Genomic DNA, 24,347 nt, shown 5'->3' with positions numbered 1-24,347 from the left:
TATTATCTTTCACAATTAGTGGACGTCTTCCTCCACTTGAGGAGGACGTGCACCCACCCGGCCTCCTGTTGTGTGCGTCCAGTGTTTGTTTTGTCCGGTGTGTTTAGTCTTTGAAAATATAAAAGACAAAAAAAAAATCAAAAAAACTAAAAATACAATAACAAAAATAAAAAAAAAATCCGCACCTTTAGTTTTTTGTTTTGTTCTTTCTGGGCTGGTGGGGGTCTATCTTTTGGTTGGCCAGGTTTCTTTTCTTTTGTTTTACCTCTTCTTTTTCCGGGGCCACGCGTTTTTGTCGACGGGAATGGTTTTTGCACTTCCATTCCCCTTGACCGCGTCGGCCCCACGCTGATCCTAAGGTGTCGGGCGTGCTGAAGGGATGGCCAGGGGGGAGCGTTAGTTCCCCTATTAACGCCCTGGTGTGACCTCACACCCTTTTTTCCTCTTCAAATGTTACTTAAAATTAACATTTTTATGGGAAAAAACACTTTAAACACTGATCCGGGCTCTCCCTCACGGAAGAAGCCCAAACAAACTGAACCTGAGATAGTGGAAAAGACAAGTATCGCGACACCTGTTGTCCGGTATCTTGTAATAAAAGATAAAGACGTTGATAGTGCCAATTCTGATGCAAACCGTCCGAGTGCTATTAAGGGCTTGTCCCCTTTTGTTATTCATAAAGTTATCACTTACCATGCCGGACAGGTAAAAGATATGAAGAAGTTGCGTAATGGCACTTTATTGGTGGAAACGACAGACGAGAGGCAAACTGCGAAGCTACTTAAGTTAACATCTATTGGACCGGTGAACGTGTCAGTCGAACCACATCGTATGCTGAACGTTTCCAAAGGGGTAATATCGTGTTGGGATCTCCTCAATGCAACCGAAGAGGAAATTAAGTCGGAGTTAGCGGACCAACACGTTATCGACGTAGCTCGAATCAAAAGTAAGAAGTCAGGTGAACTTGTCGCCACCCAGTCCCTGATTCTTACTTTCAGTTTGCCCACGCTTCCGGAGTACGTCAAGGCTGGATACTATCGTTTGAAAGTTCGGCCGTATATCCCTAGTCCTTTGCGGTGCTTTAAATGTCAACATTATGGGCACACCAGCACCTCGTGTAATGCGAGTGCTGCTCTTTGTGCGATTTGTGGCCAGGGTAGTCATGGTGCGGAACCCTGCAAAGCGGCCAAGCCCTTCTGTGTCAACTGCAAGGGTGAGCATTCAGCTTGGTCACGGGACTGTCCAGCCTTTCAGCGCGAGAAGCGTATTCGGGAACTCATGGTTGTTGAGAAGATTTCTGCTGCTGACGCTAAGCGTCGTCTGAAAGAAAGCGTCCCTTCTTCGCTTTCTGTTCCCTTCGCTACTGTTGCAGCTAGTTCCCGAAAATCTGTAGCCACCCAGACTTGCGACGTTTCCACCCAGACAGACTCGGTCCCACAGAATAGTTGTGCCCCGAAGACCCCGGTTGCAACGACAAGCGAGCTTCCCAGAACCCCACGTGTTTCTGTCAGTGGTGCTCTTCGGCGTACTCCAGCCCAGCGCCGATCACCTTATATAGGCGGACTTAAACTCAGCCAACATATTCGCCGGCTGAACGAGACTGTTCTCACTCCCAAGAGAACAAAATCTACGCCAGTTCGTAAGCCTCCTGCCGTTTCTCTGAAATCTGACATGGTGGAGGACGAACTTATGGATTCCGAGTGGGCTGTTATTGGACCCCGTGGGAAAATTCGCCTGAAACGTTAATCCTTCCCAGTATGGCGCTTCTTCAGTGGAACCTCAATGGCTTCTGTGGTCACCGTGAGGAATTGATCCAACTGCTAACTGACCACTCGCCTGTACTTCTCTGCTTGCAGGAAACCCATTTTAAGCCTACCCAGTCATTTGTTCTTTCTGGGTATACTATGTATCGATGTGACAAGCCAGACGCTGCCCACGCTGCTGGCGGCGTGGCAGTCTGTGCCTCCGATTCTTTGTATTCTCAGCAAATTCACATTGTGTCCCGACTGCAAGCCGTTGCGGTGCGAGTACACTTTTCTCGCCCGCTTACAGTATGCTCATTGTACGTTCCTCACTCAGAAGCCTTTACAACCGCCGATCTGCTTCAGCTCTTCCATCAACTTGAGCCGCCAGTCTTGCTTGTAGGAGACCTTAATGCCTATCACCGTCTGTGGGGTTCTGTCCGTACTGACGGTCGTGGCCGCGAGGTCACCCAATTTCTTGAGGAGAGTGGCTTGCTTATCCTTAACGATGGCAGTCCTACTCATTTCTCCACTGCCCATGGCACATATTCTTCTATCGACCTCTCCATGTGCAGTGCTGGTCTCTCGACCTCATTGACCTGGAGAGTGCATCCTGATCTTTGTGGCAGTGATCACTTCCCGTTGTTTGTTGAAGGTCTCCCAGTTACTTCTCCTTTTCCTCCCCGCCGCTTCAATCTGAAGCGTGCTGACTGGCGTAAATTCCGTGCGCTCAGTGAGTTTCATTGTCGTGATGATCTCCCTGTAGCTGTTGTGGCTGAGGCTTTTGAGCAGACTGTTATTGATGCTGCTCATGGTTCCATTCCAGAATGCGGTGGCGACGTTTCTCGCCGGCGTGTTCCATGGTGGTCTGCGGAACTCCGTGAGGCTCTCCAGGCTCGTCGGCGCGCTCTTGCCACTTTTAATCATCATCCCACAGAAGACAATCTTCAGCAATTCCACATTCTACGTGCTCGTGCTCGACGTCTGGTCAAGCTCTCGAAGCGCCAAAGCTGGAAGAATTACGTTTCGTCCATCAGTAGTCGCACACCTATGTCAACTGTGTGGCGTCGGGTTCGCTCCCTAAACGGATCCGCTTCTTTACTTGTTGTTCCAGCCTTAACGGTGAATGGTGTTCTAGAGACCAATCCCTCAGAGATCGCCAATATCTTGGGCCACCATTTTGCCACTATCTCTGAGTCAGATCACTAACCACCAGCCTTTGCTCGTTCACGTCCTCAGCTGGAGCGAAACCCGTTAAATTTCCGTACCGCCAACAGTGAGGACTATAACGCTCCTTTCACGCTCGTTGAGTTCGATTCTGCTCTCCGCGAATCGTCCAATACTGCTCCCGGGCTTGACCGTGTTTCCTATGATATGTTGCGCAACGTCTCCCGCGATTCTCAGCTTGCATTATTGCAGCTGTATAATCGCCTCTGGGTTGAGGAGTTTTTTCCACCTGCTTGGTGGGAGGCCCTGGTTCTTCCCATCTTAAAGCCAGGGAAAGCCGCAACTAGCCCCACGAGCTACAGACCCATTGCTCTCACGAGCTGTGTCTGTAAGCTGCTGGAGCGAATGGTCAACAAGCGCCTGGTGTGGTATTTGAAATCGCATTCCCTTTTGAGCAAATTTCAAAGTGGATTTCGTCGTTTCCGCTCCACTACCGACAATCTTGCTTATCTTGAGGGTGAAATTCAAGATGCCTTTCTCGACGGCCAGCATCTTGTTGCTATATTTTTCGACTTAGAGAAGCCGTATGACACCACATGGCGTTACGGAATCCTAAAACAATTATACGACTGGGGTCTTCGTGGGCATATGGCCCACTTTATTTCGAATTTTCTTCACGAGCGACACTTTAGAGTGCGTGTGGGCTCTACTCTCTCAGAGCGCTTTGTACAAGAAAATGGTGTTCCACAAGGCAGTGTTCTTAGTGTCACGTTGTTTGCTGTCGCAGTCAACAGCGTTTTTTCGCAGATCCAGACTCCTGTGTCTGGTCTGCTTTATGTTGACGATCTTGTAATTTTCTGTCGCTCCCGCCACATTCGCGGCATTACTCGACAGCTTCAACTGACTCTCAATCGTCTCGTTCGCTGGTCGAATGAGACTGGATTTCGCTTTTCCACCGAGAAATCCCAATGTGTTCACTTCTGCCGGCAGCGTACGTGCGTTGTTGACCCGGACTTGTACCTCGATGGCACCCGTTTGTCATTCGTTGATACAGTCCGTTTCTTGGGTCTGGTGTTTGACCGTCGCTTGTCGTGGGCACCACATGTACGGACTCCTAAATATTCTTGTCTTCGAGCTCTGAATCTCCTTCGTGTCCTTTCCCACCGCACGTGGGGTGCTGATCGTACTGTTCTACTTCGTTTATACCGTAGTCTAATTCGGTCCAAGTTAGACTATGGCTGTATTGTCTATGGTTCTGCTCGTGCTTCTCTGTTACGACAACTTGACACAGTGCATCACCTGGGTATTCGTCTTGCTACTGGCGCCTACCGAACTAGTCCCGTCGCCAGCTTGTATGCTGAGGCCAATGAACCTTCGTTATCATATCGTCGCAGCAGACTACTTCTTAATTATTCTGCGACTGTGCGTTGTATTCCAGACCACCCGTGTAGACCATGTCTCCGTGGTGGTCGGATATACGAGCGCTATGCTGCACGTCCTCGCTCTACACGTCCATGGTACATCCGTGCGTGTGAGAGTTTCCTTGGAGACGATTTCGTGTGGCCCTCTCTTTCATTGGTTCACTTTTGCGCTGTTCCCCCATGGCTGCTTCGTCTCCCTCGCCATGATTTACGTTTATCTATGCATTCGAAACAGCAAACTAGTCCCCAGGTGTACCAGCATGAGTTTGCCGCACTGTTAGATCAGTACCCCGATTTTAGTGTGTTCTTTACGGACGGTTCTAAGAATGAGGATTCTGTAGGCTGTGCCTTTGTCACCGACGGGGCCAGCTCCGAATTTCTTTTACATCGCCTGTGTTCAGTGTTCACTGCTGAATTGACTGCAGTTAAGCTTGCCTTAGACCACGCTCTCACGCTTTCCCTCCGTCGTGTGCTTATTTGCGCCGATTCTCAGAGTGTGATTTTGAGTCTACAGAATGTCTTTAGTATGCACTCTGTCGTGCAGGACATTCTCGTGAGATGCCATGAATTGCAGCAACAGGGTTGTGTCGTCGTTGTCTGCTGGGTGCCGGGTCATGTCGGCATCCGGGGAAACGAACGTGCTGACACAGCTGCCAAGAACGCCGCCTTGGCCGGGGTTGCACTGGAGCATAGCCTTCCCTGCTCCGATCTTCAGTGTCATTTCTATTCTTTGTTGCGCTCTCACTGGCAAGCAGATTGGGACCAGGCTCTTGAGAATAAGTTACATGTAGTGAAGCCACTTCTAGGAGAATGGCGTACGTCGTCGTGCCATCGTCGTCGAGATGAAGTGCTCCTGGCGCGTCTGCGTATCGGACACTCTCATCTGACGCATGGCTACTTGCTGCAAAGATTGAACCGTCCGTACTGTGAGGAGTGTATAGTCCCGCTGAGTATTCAGCACATTCTTGTTGAATGTCCTGAATACTCAGCTCTCAGAGAACGTTTCGGATTGCCTTCTGTTCTTACCCGCGCTTTGGGGGATTCACATGATATAGTTAGCCGGGTACTGGACTTTGTTAAAGCTTGTGGGGTTGCTCACGTTCTCTGAGCGTTTTTAATGTGTTGTCGATTTTTATTGCTGCTAAACTTTTAATTTCTGTTATCTTTTATTATTTTCTATATATTGTTTTTGTTATCTGTTTTAGACTATTTATTCTTTTATTTTCTTTTTCATTTTATGTTTTTATTTAGCAGCACTTTCGCTTATTGCCCTCTAGTATTTTAACCTTTTTCTTTACATGTTTTAGTCCAGAGCAACCATGTAAATCGCGACGGGGACATATAGCCTTGATGCTGACGTCCCCATTAAACCCCCTATTCATTCATTCATTATCTTTCACAATTAACAATAATAATAATAATAATAATAATAATGTTTCTTCCGGTGAACCTATGTACATAGTTTACAGAGTTGCACTTCAGCTGAAATCCTTAGGTCTTGCTATTATGCTAATTATGCCTATATTTTGATTGTAGATAAAGTTGTGATGTATTCTCGATAGTTCTCATCGTTCACAGTTTCAAGAATCTAGAAGCAGAACATCACTAACAACAAGGACGGGAGCAGGAAAATTCGGTGTATAGAAAATTCGGTGTACGGAAAACTCGGTGTAGGGAATGTTCGGCGTAAAGAAAGATTCGTTGTAGTAGACCGTAGGATTTATTAAAAACTCAACTTTGAGGATAAATGAGCGTATTAGTTTTAAGTTCAAACTTTGTGTAGAACGTACTTTTAGTCTACTATACAAAATTTTGAAAAATTGTGATCGTGAAATAATTTGAATTCTAGATTTCGACGGATTTTAACACTTCATGTCCCTTACATGACGAGACTTTTTTTTTTGTGTCCGTTCTTGTGACTTAGCGAAGCGACCATCGATACCAATTGGCATGTTATTTAAAACGTAAGTTTTTATGCTGTTTTGGAAGATGTCTCCTAGAATTTTCTACTTAAAAAATAATGTAGGTTACTAGACGGGTAAAGTTGAAAATTGTAGATTTATCAAAAATATTCTGACGATTTTATGTTTATTTTATAAATAAATATTTAAATCTAAATTCTTCAAAAACGACATAGTTTATTTATGTTACTCAAAGGTGTAAAAATAAATGCCTCAACTAAAGTATCTACGCCTGATTGAAGGAGAAGTCAATAAGGAGTCAATAGGGTTGCAGTACTTGTTTACCTTAACTTAAGGCAAACAAACTAAAGTGTCTGATTGGAGGAAAATTCAACTATTTGTACAACTGTTATCTGATAAAACCATTCTGCTTTATATTGCCCTTTCCACTAAGACTTTTTTGATCAATATATTTTTTGCATCTTACATATGTATATGCAGATGTTCAAAACTCACGGATTCATTTGGCTCTAGAATTTCTAACTGAAGTCCGGTTTTCATGCGGTTTGTTGCAAATCATCAAGGAAGAATTGGAGATCTATTGGACTATGTTTACTGGTTTAAATTCATCTGGGGTAATATCGAGCAGTCCGTATGAAAAACAGCAAATATTCGCCATTGTACGTTACAGTTCGAATGAGATATTGGATATTTGAAGCGAAATTGAAGATGTTAGTTAAATGAAATGAAATCTTTAAGTTTTACGTCCCACGGATATACCGGTTAGGCTAAAAGGGACGGTGATGATGAGAATTGAGTGAAATGATGGAATGAAGAAAGTGGGAGGAAACGGGAGAACCCCGAGAAAACCCAAGAGCACGGTGTGTGTCCAACACAAAGTCCACACGGCGCGAACTGGGATCGAACCAGGGACCCCAAGCATCGGAGGTGAACGCTCTACCATTGAGCCACCACGCCTCCCAAAATTAAGTGTTAGTGGTAACACATATAAATAACATGTTGAATAGCCGATTTCTCGACAGAGCCGACAAACGACAGAGGGATTTCTTGGGTGACTTAAAAGAGTTGGTAACTGACATCTTCCACAACATCCGCCAGCGGGGTCCGATGCTTCCCTGCCTTACTCAGAAGCGATCCTGTTTCCTGCAATTTATTCACTAGCGACCATTTGATATTCCTGTTTGGGGCAGAACGTGAGGCAAAGTTGCGTGTAACTGCCCTTTGCGTAGCAACAACAGATCCCGGTCTCCAAAATCTTTTTAACGATAAAATCACGTTGTTCCAAAGAGTACATTATTGTAACTGTGTCCTGGTCATATTGGTACAGTAGCACAGCATAATTCTCAATACAACAGCGCAGTTTCTTGTTTCTTATTGACCGTCGCGAGGTTGCTATCTAACGAAGAAACTCAAATCTCCACACCACACCTCATCTAATTCCAATTCGGTACAGTGGTGAATATTTGCTGCTTTTCTAGAGGCGTGGCCGATATTACCCCAAATGAATTTAAACCAGTAAGCATAGTTCCATAAATCTTCCAACGTTCCTTGATCATTTGCCATAAACCGCATGAAAATCGGACTTCAGTTAGAAATTCTAGACCCAAAGAAATCCATGAGTTTTAAAAGAATCACCTTGTATATGTTCCATGATGTACTGTATAGGAAAGGTGTTTTTAGTTGTTCCTATAACTATTCTCTGAACTTGTAATTGTTTTATTTCTGACAAAAATGTCAGCTTCATTGTGTGATGAAAAGTAGTTTATAGTAACATCCAGCAAAAGACATGCAAGAGGTATTGGACTCAAGGCAGAAAAATAAATTTGCTTTTCTTGAAATAGGTAATAGCATTTTATTCGTTACATTATATGGTTTTCGTTTTCACAATATGAAATGTCGTAAATTATCGTAAGTGGTAATATTCAATACGTATTACACCGAATTTTCTGTACACCGAATTTTCCTACACCAAATTTTCCTAGACCCAACAAGGACATTATAACCCCGGTGTCATTGTCATCTCTCACGAAGATTCCAAACAATGTTTCACAGCTCGAGGCAACTTCATTGTCTCGAGGGAAATGCGCCAGAAACCAGACGACGGATCAAAATTTTCGGAAATAGACCATGAACGATAAACTCAAACCCTTACATTGTATGAATCCTTAGTTATTTTTAGCTTTTGGATAACCAATAGGAATTTTGTTGAGCTACTGCAATTTCTCCCCTGCAAAATATAATCTTATTTGTTATCAGTAGTGGTCTGCATATAGTGTGGAATATGACTAAGAAGTGGACAGATTTGGAATTGTACAAATTAATTTCGATGGTGGAGGAACGCGCTCCACTGTACGACGTGAGCAATGAACATTATCTAAATAATAATAATATACGTAATAGGAACTGGACAGAAATTGCGGAAGAATTGAATACAAATGGTAAGATTTTATTACATATTAAGGTCACTACGTTATCGTTTTCCTTTCTTCCAGTAGATACTGTTAGATATACGAATATATCTCCAAGCAGGGTACAAAATTCTGCGTGGGTGGAGATTTCTGTCCGAAAGTGCAACTAAATAGGCTTCTGATGGTTCTGTTAATGTTGGAATATTTCTTGGAATAGTTTATACTACTTTTTTAGTTTACTATTAAAATAATATTTTTAGAATACAAAACACTAAAACAGAAAATTATTGCATATTTCTATCGTATTCCCAAACGTTCAAATTCATTGTCGACTTGTCAGTCCATTTGAGAAATCCCTTCCGCACTAATTGCAAATTTTTGTAATGTGCATTTTTAAATAGAAAAGCTATGACTTTGCGTGCTAATTGTTAAGTCGCCCTCTCTACGTTGGATAGTTTTTCAAATATATGTATCTGAAGTTCATTTTTTCATTGTTTCGGCGCATTATATCTACAAAACTAGTGCCCTTAGAGCAAAATTCAAGAGTTTTTTTTTCTTCTTGATTTTACATCAGGTATCTAACCTTAAATTTTTGTATTCCATACTATAAGTATTTAATTTCAAAAACGCCTGTATACTATTCGATTCTTCTTGGTATTAACTAAAATGTACTCTCAAACTCCGCCTTCCCCCTCCATGTAGCGGACCGTCATCGTGGGGTGGAGCTGAGAGGGCGGCTTCATAAATCATTCATTTATCACCCCTCATCTTCATATCATTGCATGCCCTCTCAGCCGCGAATACCGCTACCGGACTCGCGGGTGGTTGGTGGGAGTCGGGAAGAGGACGGTCTAGTGGACGTCTTCCTCCACTTGGGGAGGACGTGCAACCAACCGGCCTGCTGTTGTCTGTCCAGTGTTTGTGTTGTCCGGCGTGTTGAGTCCTTGAGAAAATTAAAAAAATAAAAAAAATCCTAAAACAAAAAAAAGCCAAAAAAGTATAAAAAAATAAGAGTACAAAATAATCCGCACCTATTTTGTTTTGTTCCTTTTGGGCTGGTGGGGGTCTATCTTTTTGTTGGCCAGGTCTGTTTTGTTTAGTTCTTCTTCTTCTTTTTCCGGGGCCACGCGTTTTTGTCGACGGGAATGGTTTTTGCACTTCCATTCCCCTTGACCGCGTCGGCCGCATGCTGATCCTAAGGTGTCGGGCGTGCTGAAGGGATGGCCAGGGGGTAGCGTTAGTTCCCCTATTAACGCCCCGGTGTGACCTCACACCCTTTTTTCTTTTCTACATGTTAAAATCAAATCATTTTTATATGGGTACTAAAACTTTAAAAACTGATCCGGGCTCTCCCTACTTTAAAAACTGATCCGGGCTCCCCCTCACGGAAGAAGCCCAAACCGAGTGAAAGCGAAAGTGTAGAAAAGACAAGTATCGTCGCGCCCGTCGTACGATATCTTGTAATTAAATATAAAGATTCTGATAGTGCCATATCTGATGCAAACCGTCCGAGCGCTATTAAGGGCTTATCCCCTTTTGTTATTAATAAAGTTATTACTTTCCAAGCCGGACAGGTTAAAGACATCAAGAAATTGCGAAACGGCACTTTATTGGTGGAAACGATCGATGAAAAGCAAACAGCGAAGCTACTGAAATTAACTTCGATTGGACCTGTGAACGTGTCAGTAGATGATCATCGTCTCTCGAGGGGTGATATCGTGTTGGGATCTCCTGAATGCCAGTGAGAAGGAGATTAAGTCGGAGTTAGCGGACCAACATGTTATAGATGTAGCTCGCATAAAAAATAAAAAGTCAGGTGAACTCGTCGCTACCCAGTCACTGATTCTTACTTTTAGTTTGCCAATGCTTCCAGAATATGTAAAGGCTGGTTACTATCGATTGAAAGTTCGGCCCTATATACCTAGTCCTTTGCGCTGCTATAAATGTCAACATTTTGGGCACACCAGCACCTCGTGCAATGCGAGTGCTGCTCTTTGTGCCAATTGTGGCCAGGCTAGTCATGGTGCGGATCCCTAAAAAGCAACCAAGCCCTTATGAGTCAACTGCAAGGGAGAGCATTCTGCTTGGTCTCGGGATTGTCCAGCCTTCCAGCGCGAGAAGCGGATAAGGGAGCTCATGGTTGTTGAAAAAATTTCTGCTGCTGATGCTAAGCGTCGTTTGAAAGAAAGCGATCCTTCCTCGCTTTCTGTTCCCTTCGCTACTGTTGCAGCAACTTGTAAGAAAACTGTATCAACCCAGACGTCCGACGTTTCCACCCAAACCGACTTTGTCAGAGAGCCTAGTAGTCACCCCAAGACCAACAACAAGCGAACTTCCCCGAACCCCACGGGTTTCCGTTAGTGGTGGCCTTCGGCGTACTCCAGCCCAACGCCGATCACCTTATACCGCTGGCCTGAAACTAAGTCAAGATATTCGCCGGCTGAACGAGACGGTTCTCACTCCAAAGAAGAAAAAATCTACACCAGTTCGTAAGCCATCTGCAGTTTCTCTGAAATCTGATATGGTGGAGGACGAACTGATGGATTCTGAGTGGGCTGTTATTGGTCCCCGTGAGAAGGTTCGCCTTAAACGTTGACATCTTCCAGTATGGCGCTTCTCCAGTGGAATTTGAATGGCTTCGGTAGTCATCGTGAGGAATTGATACAACTGGTCTCCGACCACTCGCCAGTTGCTGTCTGCTTGCAAGAAACGCATTTTAAGCCTACCCAGTCCTTTCTTCTTTCTGGGTACGCTATGTACAGTTGTGATAAGTCAGATGCTGGTCACGCTGCTGGCGGCGTGGCCGTATGCGTCTCTGATTCGGTTTATTCTCGGGAGATTCACCTCGTCTCCCGCCTGCAAGCAGTTGCGGTGCGAGCATACTTCTCTCGCCCGCTTACAGTTTGTTCATTGTACATTCCTCATTCAGAAGCCTTTGGCACCGCTGATCTGGTTCAGATCTTCCATCAGCTCGAGCCGCCAGTCTTGCTTGTAGGAGGCCTTAATGCCTATCATCGCTTATGGGGCTCTGTCCGCACTGATGGTCGTGGCCGCCAGGTAACGGCATTTCTAGAGGAGAGTGGCTTGCTTACCCTTAATGATGGCAGTCCTACTCATTTTTCCACTGCCCATGGCACATATTCTTGTATCGACCTCTCCATGTGCAGTGCTGGTCTCTTGACCTCATTGACATGACGAGTGCATCCCGACCTTTGTGGCAGTGATCACTTCCCGTTGTTTGTTGAAGGTCTCCCTGTTACTCCTCCTTTTCCTCTGCGCCGCTTCAATTTGAAGCGTGCTGACTGGCGTAAATTCCGTGAGCTCAGTGAGTTTCATTGTCGTGATGATCTCCCTGTAGCTGCTTTGGCAGTGACTTTTGAGCAGACCGTTCTTGATGCTGCTCATGGTTGCATTCCACAATGTAGTGGCGACGTTTCCCGCCTGCGTGTTCCATGGTGGTCTGCGGAACTCCGTGAGGCTATCCTGGCTCGTCGACACGCTCTTGCCAATTTCAATCGTCATCCAACTGACGACAATCTGCAGCGTTTCCGCATTCTACGTGCTCGAGCTAGACGTCTTATCAAGCTTTCGAAGCGCCAAAGCTGGATGACTTACGTTTCGTCCATCAATAGTCGCACAGCAATGTCCACTGTGTGGCGTCGGGTCCGCTCTCTTAATGGTAATACTCCGACTGTTGATGTCCTTGCTTTGTCTGTGAATGGTGTCTTAGTTACTCACCATTCGGAGATAGCACACAATTTGTGCCAGTATTTTGCATCTATCTCTGAGTCTGATCATTATCCTCCAGCATTCGTTTCCATTAGGGCTCGTTTAGAGCGGAACCCGTTAAACTTCCGTACCGCCAACAGCGAAGATTACAATGCTCCTTTCACCCTCGTTGAATTTGATTCTGCTCTTCGTGAATCATCCAATACTGCTCCAGGGCTTGATCGTATACCCTACTAGATGTTGCGCAACCTCCCCCGCGATACACAGCTTGCTCTCTTGCAACTGTATAATCGCCTCTGGGTCGAGGAGTTTTTTCCACCGGCTTGGCGTGAGGCTCTCGTTCTTCGTATCTTGAGCCAGGCAAAGTCGCAACTAGCCCCACGAGCTACACACCCATTGCTCTCACGAGCTGCGTCTGTAAGCTGTTTGAACGCATGGTCAACAAGCACCTGGTGTGGTATTTGGAATCCAATTCACTTCTGAGCAAGCATCAAAGTGGATTCCGTCGTTTCCGATCCACTACAGACAACCTCGCTTATCTTGAGGGTGAAATTCAAGACGCCTTTCTGAACGGCGAACATCTTGTAGCTACCTTTTTCGACTTAGAGAAGGCGTATGACACCACATGGCGTTACGGAATCCTAAAACAATTATATGACTGGGGTCTTCGTGGGCATATGGCCCACTTTATTTCGAATTTTCTTCACGGGCGACACTTTAGAGTGCGTGTGGGCTCTACTCTCTCAGAGCGCTTTGTACAAGAAAATGGTGTTCCACAAGGCAGTGTTCTTAGTGTCACGTTGTTTGCTGTCGCCGTCAACAGCGTTCTTTCGCAGATCCAGGCTCCTGTGTCTGGTCTGCTTTATGTTGACGATCTTGTCATTTTCTGTCGCTCCCGCCATCTTCGCGGCATTACTCGACAGCTACAACTTACTCTCAATCGTCTCGTTCGCTGGTCGAATGAGACTGGATTTCGCTTTTCCACCGAGAAATCCCAAAGTGTTCACTTCTGCCGGAAGCGTACGTGCGTTGTTGACCCGGACTTGTACCTCGATGGCACCCGTTTGTCATTCGTTGATACAGTCCGTTTCTTGGGTATGGTGTTTGACCGTCGCTTGTCGTGGGCACCACATGTACGGAATCTTAAATATTCTTGTCTTCGAGCTCTGTATCTCCTTCGTGTCCTTTCCCACCGCACGTGGGGTGCTGATCGTACTGTTCTACTTCGTTTGTACCGTAGTCTAATTCGGTCCAAGTTAGACTATGGCTGTGTTGTCTATGGTTCTGCTCGTGCTTCTCTGTTACAACAACTTGACACAGTGCATCACCTGGGTATTCGTCTTGGTACTGGCGCCTACCGAACAAGTCCCGTCACCAGCCTGTATGCTGAAGCCAATGAACCTTCGTTAGTATATCGTCACAGTAGACTACTCCTTAATTATTCTGCGCATGTGCGTTGTGTTCCAGACCACCCGTGTAGACCATGTCTCCGTGGTGGTCGGATATACGAGCGCTATGCTGCACGTCCTCGCTCTACACGTCCATGGTACATCCGTGCGTGCGAGAGCCTTCTTGCCGACGATTTCGTGTGGCCCTCTCTTTCGTTGGTTCGCTTTTGTGCTATTCCACCATGGCTGCTCCGTCTACCTCGGCATGATTTACGTTTGTCTCTGCTATCGAAACAGCAAACTAGTTCCCAGGTGTACCAGCAAGAGTTTGCCGCACTGTTAGATCAGTACCCCGATTTTAGTGTGTTCTATACGGACGGTTCTAAGGATGGGGATTCTGTAGGCTGTGCCTTTGTCACCGACGAGGGCAGCTCATTTGCATCGCCTGTGTTCCGTGTTCACTGCCGAATTGACTGCACTTAAGCTTGCCTTGGACCATGCTCTCACGCTTTCATTACGTCGTGTGCTTGTTTGCACCGATTCTCAGAGCGTGGTTCTGAGTATACAGAATGCCTTTAGTATGCACTCTCTCGTGCAGGACATTCTTGTGAGATGCCATGAATTGCAGCAACAGGGTTGTGTCGTCGTTGTCTGCTGGGTGCCGGGTCATGTCGGCATCCGGGGAAACGAACTTGCTGATACAGCCGCCAAGAACGCCGCCTTGGCCGGGGTTGCACTGGAGCATAGCCTTCCTTGCTCCGATCTTCGTTCCTATTTTCACATCTTGATGCGCTCTCACTGGCAAGCCGATTGGGACCAGGCGATTGAGAATAAATTGCATGCAGTCAAACCACTCCTAGGTGAGTGGCGTTCGTCCTCGTCCGCTCGTCGTCGCGATGAAGTGCTCCTGGCGCGTTTGCGTATCGGACACTCTCATCTGACGCATAGTTACTTGCTACGGAGGTTGAACCGTCCGTATTGTGAAGAGTGTATAGTTCCCCTGAGTATTCAGCACATTCTTGTGGAATGTCCTGAATACTCAGATCTCAGAGAACGTTATGGACTGCCTTCTGTTCTCACCCGTGCTTTGGGGGATAATAGTGATGATGTTTGCCGGGTACTTGAGTTTGTGCATGTTATTGGCGTTGCTCACGTTCTCTGAGCTGTTTTTAGTCTGTTGTCCTTGTTTTATTGCTGCTAAATTTTTATATTTTGTCACTTGTTTTAAGTTTATTTTTGTATATTGTTATTGTTATCTTTTTATCTTACTTATTCTTTTATCTTACACTTTTGCTTTTTTTCATTTTTTATTCATTTAGCAGCACTCTCGTTTTTATGCACTGTCTTCGTTTTAACGTGTAATTCATTTTTAATCTTGCAGTCCTGAGCAACGATGTTCATCGTGACGCGGACATATAGCCTCGTTGCTGACGTCCCCAGTAACCCCCATTCATTCATTCATTCATTCAAATTCCGTCTTGTAACGTCGCAGAGAGAAGTGTGTGTTCTTCGTCATTCAAAATAAAAGAAAACTATTGTCCACTTCGAATGTGCTAAACCCCTCTGTGTTTTACCACTCTTTCAGTGGAAGAAATACGCAAAAAGTGGAGGACGCTGCGAACGCAATATTCAGCGGAACTAAAGAAGTGCAGAAGTAAGAAAAGTGGCATGGGTTCAGATGAGGCTTACAGAAGCAGCTGAAAGTTCATGGAGGAACTCAATTTCTTGATTCCTCATTTGACACCACGGAGGACTATATCAAATTTGGATGAGGTAAGTAAAAGTAATTCTACATTAATTTTCATATTTATTAATTATATAATGAAAGTTGCATATTAGGAAAAAAAGTAATTAACGTTGGAATCAATGTACATCGCAAATATTACAATTCTATCTAGTACAATATAGCTAACAGTGGTATAAAAATGAACCTTTTGTGCCCCTGTTTAATAACTAGAGTAATTTATATTTTACACTAACACACTTCCCAGAATTGTGTGCAATCTGAGGACCTCCGAATGGAAAGGCTCTTTGTCCAATCGGGGGATGAACTTAGTTTTTCACTCATTCCATTTCAAGAACTGTGGACCTATCTGCGTAATACGTCAAAAAAAAAAAAACTTTGCAAAGAACGCGCCTGAAATAGCACATAGGAAAGTACACCCTGTTTCAAAAAGAATATACGTCTTTCGAATGCATATATTTATTAAACTTTAAGACATACGAATATGAAATTTTACACACATATTTACGAATCTCTCAAGTTCAAATTACAGTTCAAAGTTCGAATTACAGATGTTCAATATGTCCTCCATCAGCGACACGAACAATATCACATCGATACTCAAATTCCTCCCATACTCGGGCAAGCATGTCCTGCGTCACTGATGTTGTGGCAGTACGGATCCGGTTCTTCAACTCTTCCAGGTTCTGTGGGAGTGGTGGTACATAAATGTTGTTTTTAACGAAATCCCACAGGAAGAAGTCACACGCTTCAAATCCTGAGACAGACGATGCTGAATAGTAGCCATTTTAAAAACATGGCGGTTGCTAAGCAAAACAGAAGGCAACTGACATCTAGCTGCTATTAATATAAAGTAGACTATGTATTCGTTTCTTCAATAGCGGAGCCGAGGCTCAGTGATCGATACTTTTGACAAAACAATTCTTCGTAATACGTATATTCTTTTTGAAACCCTGTATTTATTCCCTTCTTTTTCCTCTCATAAAAAGAGTTTGAATACCACTCATTCTAGCTTTGGAACTTCTTGTATAAATTAAAAGACAAATTCTGACCAAAGCATATATTATCTAATAAATAATAGTGTTACAGTTTCGGCAAATTAACTTTTCCTTCTTCAGACACAAAACTTTGGTTTTGGTGAACAAAGTGCGTTTTGATCTGGAAGTCCTCACATAGCCAAGATTAGGTTTGCTTGTAATTGACCAGGAAATGCACTTCACTGTGCATTCAGTCTCAGCCATGAAACTCCCTTTTCGCGTTGCCATTTACTGTAAGCCTACTTATTGCATTATCAAAGAATGAATGAATGAATGAATGAGGGGGGTCAATGGGGACGTCAGCAACGAGGCTATATGTCCCAGTCACGATCAAACACGTTGCTCAGGACTGCAAGGTTAAAAATGAAGTATAGGCTAAAATGAAGACAGTGCAAAAAAACAAGAGTGCTGCTAAATGAATAATAAAATGAAAAAAGCAAAAGTGGAAGATAAAAGAATAAATAGGATAAAAAATAACAATAACAATATACAAAAATAAACTTAAAACACATGACAAAATATAAAAATTTAGCAGCAATAAAAAAATGCCAACAGACTAAAACCAGCTCAGAGAACGTCAGCAACGCCAATATCATGCACGAACTCAAGCACCCGGCCAATAACATCACTATCATCCCCCAAAGCACGGGTGAGAACCGAAGGCAGTCCGTAACGTTCTCTGAGATCTGAGTATTCAGGACATTCCACAAGAATGTGCTGAATACTCAGCGGGGCTATACACTCCTCACAATACGGACGGTTCAGTCTCTGTAACAAGTAACTGTGGGTCAGATGAGAGTGTCCGATACGCAAACGCGCCAGGAGCACTTCATCTCGACGACAATGGGACGAGGACGTACGCCACTCGCCTAGGAGTGGTTTGACTGCGTGTAATTTATTCTCAACGGCCTGGTCCCAAGCAGCTTGCCAGTGAGAGCGCATCAAGATATGAAAATAGGAACGAAGATCGGAGCAAGGAAGGCTATGCTCCAGCGCAACCCCGGCCAAGGCGGCGTTCTTGGCAGCTGTGTCAGCAAGTTCGTTTCCCCGGATGCCGACATGACCCGGCACCCAGCAGACAACGACAACACAACCCTGTTGCTGCAATTGATGGCATCTCACAAGAATGTCCTGCACGAGAGAGTTCATACGAAAGACATTCTGTAGACTCAGAACCACGCTCTGAGAATCGGTACAAACAAGCACACGACGTAATGAAAGCGTGAGAGCATGGTCCAAGGCAAGCTGAAGTGCAGTCAATTCAGCAGTGAATACGGAACACAGGCGATGCATATTGAATTCTGAGCTGCCCTCGTCGGTGACAAAGGCACAGCCTACAGAATCCCCATCCTCAGAACCGTCCGTAAAAACACACTAAAATTGGGGTACTGGTCTAACAGTGCGGTAAACTCTTGCTGGTACACCTGGGAACTAGTTTGCTCTTTCGAATGCAGAGACAAACGTAAATCATGCCGAGGTAGACGAAGGAGCCATGGTGGAATAGCACAAAAGCGAACCAACGAAAGAGAGGGCCACACGAAATCGTCGGAAAGAAAGCTCTCGCACGCACGGATGTACCATGGACGTGTAGAGCGAGGACGTGCAGCATAGCGCTCGTATATCCGACCACCACGGAGACATGGTCTACACGGGTGGTCTGGAATACAACGCACATGCGCAGAATAATTAAGGAGTAGTCTACTGCGACGATATACTAACGGAGGTTCATTGGCTTCAGCATACAGGCTGGTGACGGGACTAGTTCGGTAGGCGCCAGTAGCAATACGAATACCCAGGTGATGCACTGTGTCAAGTTGTCGTAACAGAGAAGCACGAGCAGAACCATAGACAATACAGCCATAGTATAACTTGGACCGAATTAGACTACGGTACAAACGAAGTAGAACAGTACGATCAGCACCCCACGTGCGGTGGGAAAGGACACGAAGGAGATTCAGAGCTCGAAGACAAGAGTATTTAAGATTCCGAATATGTGGTGCCCACGACAAGCGACGGTCGAACACCAGACCCAAGAAACGGACTGTATCAACGAATGACAGACGGGTGCCATCAAGGTACAAGTCCGGGTCAACAACGCACGAACGCAGCCGGCAGAAGTGAACACATTGGGATTTCTCAGTAGAAAAACGAAATCCAGTCTCATTCGACCAGCGAACAAGACAAGTGAGAGTCAGTTGAAGCTGTCGAGTAACGCCGCGAAGATGTGCATTATCTAAGAGTGTACAACCTGTGTGTGCGTATATATCTATTCTAAGGGTAAAAACATATATTAAAACACTAGCTCATAATAGATTGGCAAAGAAGAGGGATCTATGTTGGGCATATATATTTATTATTAAAGATAACAATGAGAATGTCCCCCATCATAAAATAATTGGTCGCTAGAAGAGCTAAATTACTTCGTTATGATCCAGTGAAGGGTGTAGGAAAATTTGCCACCAAAAATGAGAAAGTGGACAATTCACCACCAATGAAAGGAACAAAAATGAATAAATTAACATTTAAAAAAAAAACTTTTTAATATACAGCGTTTTTAAAACGGACTAAATAGCATAAAATAATTTCTTCTAGCCCCATACAGATTCCTAACCTCATACAAACTGTCCTGAAAATTTGTGATTGTATATTTTTAATAGATATGAAAATACTTGTACGATTTAAAACGAAAAAAGTAGGATGCATTATGTACTGCATGCACCCCACTTTTTTCGTCCTGAATCTTTAAAGTGGTTTGTAGCTACTGAAAATTTACAATCACAAATTTTCAGGAGAATCTATACGTAGTTAGGAATCTGTACGGAGCTACGAGAAATTGTTATACATCTTAGTCCGTTTTAACGACGTTGTATATTAAAAAGTTGTTTGTCTAAATAATTATTTTGTGCTTTATAGTCTCTTGTATGTATGAGAAATTCGCAAGAGCAAATGGCATGCCACTAGGCTTATTAGAAGTGCTCTAATGAATTTGACTCTGTAAGTACTGCACAATGCGACTGTGGGATCTAGTTTGAGAGTTTCCCAATTTCTTAAGTTAACATTCGATTGTCATCCAGCTCTAAGCTATCGTTAAATTTTCAAGTCTCCAGATCATCGGAAAGTTTAATATCGATTAAAATTTGTACCGAACAGACACACGAGAAAGCGAGTTAAGAAAAATATGTTACCAATGTGAAGAAACTCGAAATTCTTGAGCAAAATCCTCACATACAAATACTGAACCAACTGTAAGCAATAGTTTAACAGAAATATAACTATATTATAATAAATAAAGTTTACCCTAATTAGTTCCTTAATCATCTTCATTAGCGCCAAATCACTTATTTATTATTAGAATTGAAAGTGCTGCTATCTTGTCGGTTGTTTTATACCTAATATTCCGTTCTCCAAAATTAGCTATAACAAGAAGTTCTTTTGTCGTAATAATGTGAAAATCTGACAATTTTAATTGAAAAAAGAGAAACAAATTTGTCGAAGGAGGAAGTTTTGTAGGTTTTTTATTTTTGGGTGGCGAGTAGTCTGGCGCCTTTGCTTTTCTGGTGACAAATTGATTGCTTTTTAATTTTTGGTGGCGAATTGACCGCAACCCTCCAGTAAGATGACGCTTCTCCATTAGCGGAATATATGATGAAATACCTTAAATTGCATTCCATTGCCAAGGTACTGACCCATTTTCAGAATTCAAGTACCGGCAAAGCTTGTCCCTCATTTCTTTGGCATTTACTGGGTAATTATTTGATCCCCGTTGAACAGTTTCGAACGCAGATCTGAAACTTGCCTCTTGACGCCAACTTCCAGGAATAATACCGTGGGTGGCATTATCTTCCCTGTCGACGGAATCGTGGGCATAAGTCGTTGACTTTTTCCTCAAAAAATTATGCAGGGCACAAGCGGCTAGAACTACCTTTTCATTATTTTCGGTTTTTCAAGACATTGGCCTTTCGAAAATTCGAAATCGGCTGACAAGAATGCCGAATGCATTTTCAACTATCCTCCTAGCTCTGCTTAGACGATAGTTGAAAATGCGTTCATCTGCTGTTAGTCCTCTTCTTGTGTAAGGTTTCATCATATATTGAGTTAAGGGAAAAGCATCATCTGCAACAAAGTAATATGGGAAAAGATCATTTGTGCCGGGAAGTGCTACTGGTGGGGGTATTCCAAGCATCTTGTTCTCAATGGCATGTTTGAGCGAGCAATTTGCAAACACTCCTCCATCTGATATACGGCCATTGCATCCCACATCAACGTAAATAAATTCATAAGAGACATTTACCAACGCAAGTAATACAAAACTGTGATATCCCCGATAATTCCAAAACTTTGATCCTTCCTTGGCCGGTTTACGCACTCTCACGTGTTTGCTATCGATTGCCCCTAAGCAATTTGGCAAATTCCATTGAAACCGAAAGCCTTCTTCGACTTCTTTCCATTCTCTTGCGTTTCTAGGTACCTATAAAAAAATACATGTAATGAACACGATGCAGAAATATTATGTACGTAAAAAGGTTAACATCCGCACATACTGAATAATGAAAGCCAATTATTTCCAATATATCTTACTAGTATACTTTTCATTTCGAAAGTACTTTACTTAATGTTTTAGCAATTGCGCTTGAAGGAGTTAGATCGCATGATACCCTGATGCAGGCACGTAGCCAGGATTTCGTGAAGGGGGGGTCCGTGACGTGAAATACTGTGGTCATCACACCAGGTGGTCGATCATTCTAAACTATTTTATTGGAACATATTGGTTCGTTTAGCCAGGATTTCGTAATGCGGGGGGGGGGAGGTAGCGTGAAATGAAATCCGGAAGGCCCAGGAGCTCGATCAATCTAAACTACTTTACTATCAACATATATTGGTTAGTTATGATAATGAAATGAAGATATGTTGGTAAGTACAGTATTTTAATAACAAACTGAAGAAATCTCGAGTAAAAGAATAAAAAACGTATTGGTAAAGATTCTACAATACTTACGTCCTTCCTCTGTTTATTCAAATATAATATCTTACCTTTCATTATGACCTCAACTACTATAAAAAGTACATACTCATGTCTTGTAAAATATTTTACAATATCTGCGTTCCTTTCTCTGTTGAATCAAATGTTAACAGAACTTTCTTTCCACATAAATTTTTGTTTTTGTTATTCCGTCAACTACTGTCTGTTCCGTCAAATGACAGGATAAAGGAGCAGTAGAAAATTGTTTTTGAAATAACATGTTTGATACTGCAAGGATACGATGATGAAAATTATGATAAAAAATGTCTACTCTGTTACACAACGGTACTATGCTTTCGGATGCTTGAAATCTCCCTGACTAGTAGCAGAAACTCTGAGAATTCTGCTGTAACTTTTCTAGAAATTTCAAATTCACAGACTATTCCAGGATATCTCGTTCACCTCGCTACCATGTATTGCAAGTAATACAAATCTCCTCATTAGAAAGAGTAAGCAAAAGCTTCCTGTAGTTTTTCTTTTAACACTGATTCTTATATTCCTCATTTGATTTGTTTCATTCTTCCTTATTTTTTCTCATTTCTGGTCTCAAAGGGGGGGGGGTCCGGACACCCCGGACCGAACATGAGCTCCTACCGGGATTTAAACACTGGTTTCCCACACCGAAGGAAAGTGCGCTAACCGTTGAGCCACAGATGAGTTTGGGCTGTACCTGAAAAGGGTCGTTTGATCGTTTCGGATATACTAAACATGAACGTGAAAATAATTGTATTACTGAAAGTATTATAATTATGTTAAATTACTACTGGAATTTTCTAACTAGAAATAGTTTCAAACGGAGAATAATAATTGAACCTATTGAAGCTAATAAAAAGTTGACATTTTCATAATATATCATTGAAGTTAACAGAACATAAAGATAATATATTACAAAAATTTGACAAATGTAGAAAACAGTCATGCTCTTAGCAGTGTTAGCTAGGCATATTGATTGTACGACACAATACTATAATCAAATGGAAATCATATAATACAGCTGCTTGAAACTTAAAGTGTACATCATACCATGCACCTTTAATGATGTTTTCATATTTTGCCCAGTTTGCGGAATTACATCCCACTGCGCTACCGTTCAATAGAATAAATAGCATTTACCTATAAAATGAGATTTACAAAATAGCAGAGATAATAGAGCGCTGATACTTGGGAGGGTTTATAGCTGGAATCGCTGGACGTGGTATTTTTAGTGATTGGAAAAACATTACCCAATTGATGAATATCTCTCAACACTTATTATTATTATTATTATTATTATTATTATTATTATTATTAGTAGTAGTAGTAGTAGTAGTAGTAGTAGTAGTAGTAGTAGTAGTAATAGTAGTATTTTCGACCTAGTCTGCGTAAGTTAGTTGCAAACAACATTTAATGTCTCTTTCTTCTTCTTCTTCTTTTACAGAACTATCAGTCTGATCACTCAAACCCATCTGGGGAAAGCGATCCTGACATAGATGTCGTGGGGGAAAGCAATCTAGGGGACGAAGAGACTCCTGTACGAAGACAAAGGCAGAAAAATAAAAGGAAATCTTTGGACGAGTCGCTTCCTGTTTTTCTAAAGGAAGCGAGCTCGTTCATGTCTCACCTAAGTGGGAGAGAAAACAAACGAAGGAAAGCAGACAATCATTTTGCTCAATACGTAGCCCAGGCTCTCGAAGAAATTCCCAATCGAGAGACCAGAAATCTAGCTGAATTTAAGATCAGCCAGATTCTGTTCGAAGCAAGGCAGGGATGGCTGGAAAATCCAGCCCAAAGGAACTGGATGGGAATCCATCCAGCGAGGTATGGTGATAACATTCCGCCATACCAGTTTCCACTTCAAAATCGATACCAACAGCCACAGCAACAACACTTTGAGCCGTTACCTTCGACTTCAGGTGGAAGCATAAACCCAAATTATTTTCAGTTTCAGAATTCAAGCATACCACAGACACAAAATTTTGAAGCTGTAACCTCCAATTCTAGACCCAGTTCTAGACCTAGTAACCTCCAGACTTGTAACCAGTAGATGAATAAAACAGTTTTCATGTTGTAAGAAATATTGTTTCATTGCACATATGTTACAACGAAATCTCCACCCGCTTAAAAGTCTATTAGAAAATGACCAGGCCTCAAATAAAATACAAACTGTACATACACTCCATAAGCTTAAACATGAACGTAAAATATGATGGCTCGTTTGTATTGATAGCCATCGCACGACCTTGTATGATATGGCCTGGTCAATATCATGCTTAGACCTCAGAGGTTTTACGTTCATTAGCGTGGAGCATAGAAAAAATTCATTTCTAAGTGCATGACCATTAGGATTAAAAACCAATCATGTTTAATCTCTAGAAGATTGTCTTTTTATTTGTAAAACATGGTATACGTTAGGATCAGTTTCGAAACCTATATTCCGAGTTGGTCTAAGAACGAAATATGTGTAGAGTTAATAACAAAAGTAACTTCTGAATTTATTTTGAGAAAGCCAAGAAGGGTTATTTCTTTTATTACAGTGTTCTGTATGGGTAAGATAATGCCGTCAGTCCATCCACTTCCAGGTTACTGGTAGAAAAAATTTTAATAGAGGGTAGTTACTTTTGATGTTGGAAACTGTAATCTATGAGTTTATTTTTCTATAATGTGCAAGTTGAGGTATCTAAGGGGATTGACTAAAGAAAAGAGAGAGAGAGAGAAACCATAGCTCTTTTAGAAAACTAGTAGGGTCTTGAAATGAAAGCAATGTAATGTCACGTTCTGAATGTACATACA

General features: G+C 42.9%; 1 protein-coding gene across 1 annotated transcript; it reads left to right on the top strand.

The window, feature by feature from the left end:
• Positions 1 to 15,249: 15,249 nt before the first annotated feature.
• Positions 15,250 to 23,623, top strand: LOC145690713 (uncharacterized). Its single transcript, XM_081765881.1, has 2 exons — positions 15,250 to 15,550; positions 22,996 to 23,623. Exons 1-2 carry the CDS (start codon positions 15,485 to 15,487, stop codon positions 23,599 to 23,601), a joined length of 672 nt encoding a protein of 223 aa, XP_081622007.1. The 5' UTR covers positions 15,250 to 15,484; the 3' UTR covers positions 23,602 to 23,623.
• The last annotated feature ends 724 nt before the right edge of the window (positions 23,624 to 24,347 follow it).

This window comes from Thermobia domestica, chromosome 7, assembly GCF_964235325.1.
Source record: "Thermobia domestica chromosome 7, izTheDome1.hap1.1, whole genome shotgun sequence".
Taxonomy (NCBI): domain Eukaryota; kingdom Metazoa; phylum Arthropoda; class Insecta; order Zygentoma; family Lepismatidae; genus Thermobia; species Thermobia domestica.
The sequence above is the reverse complement of the archived record's forward strand: the minus strand, read 5'-3'. Positions and strand labels throughout refer to the sequence as shown.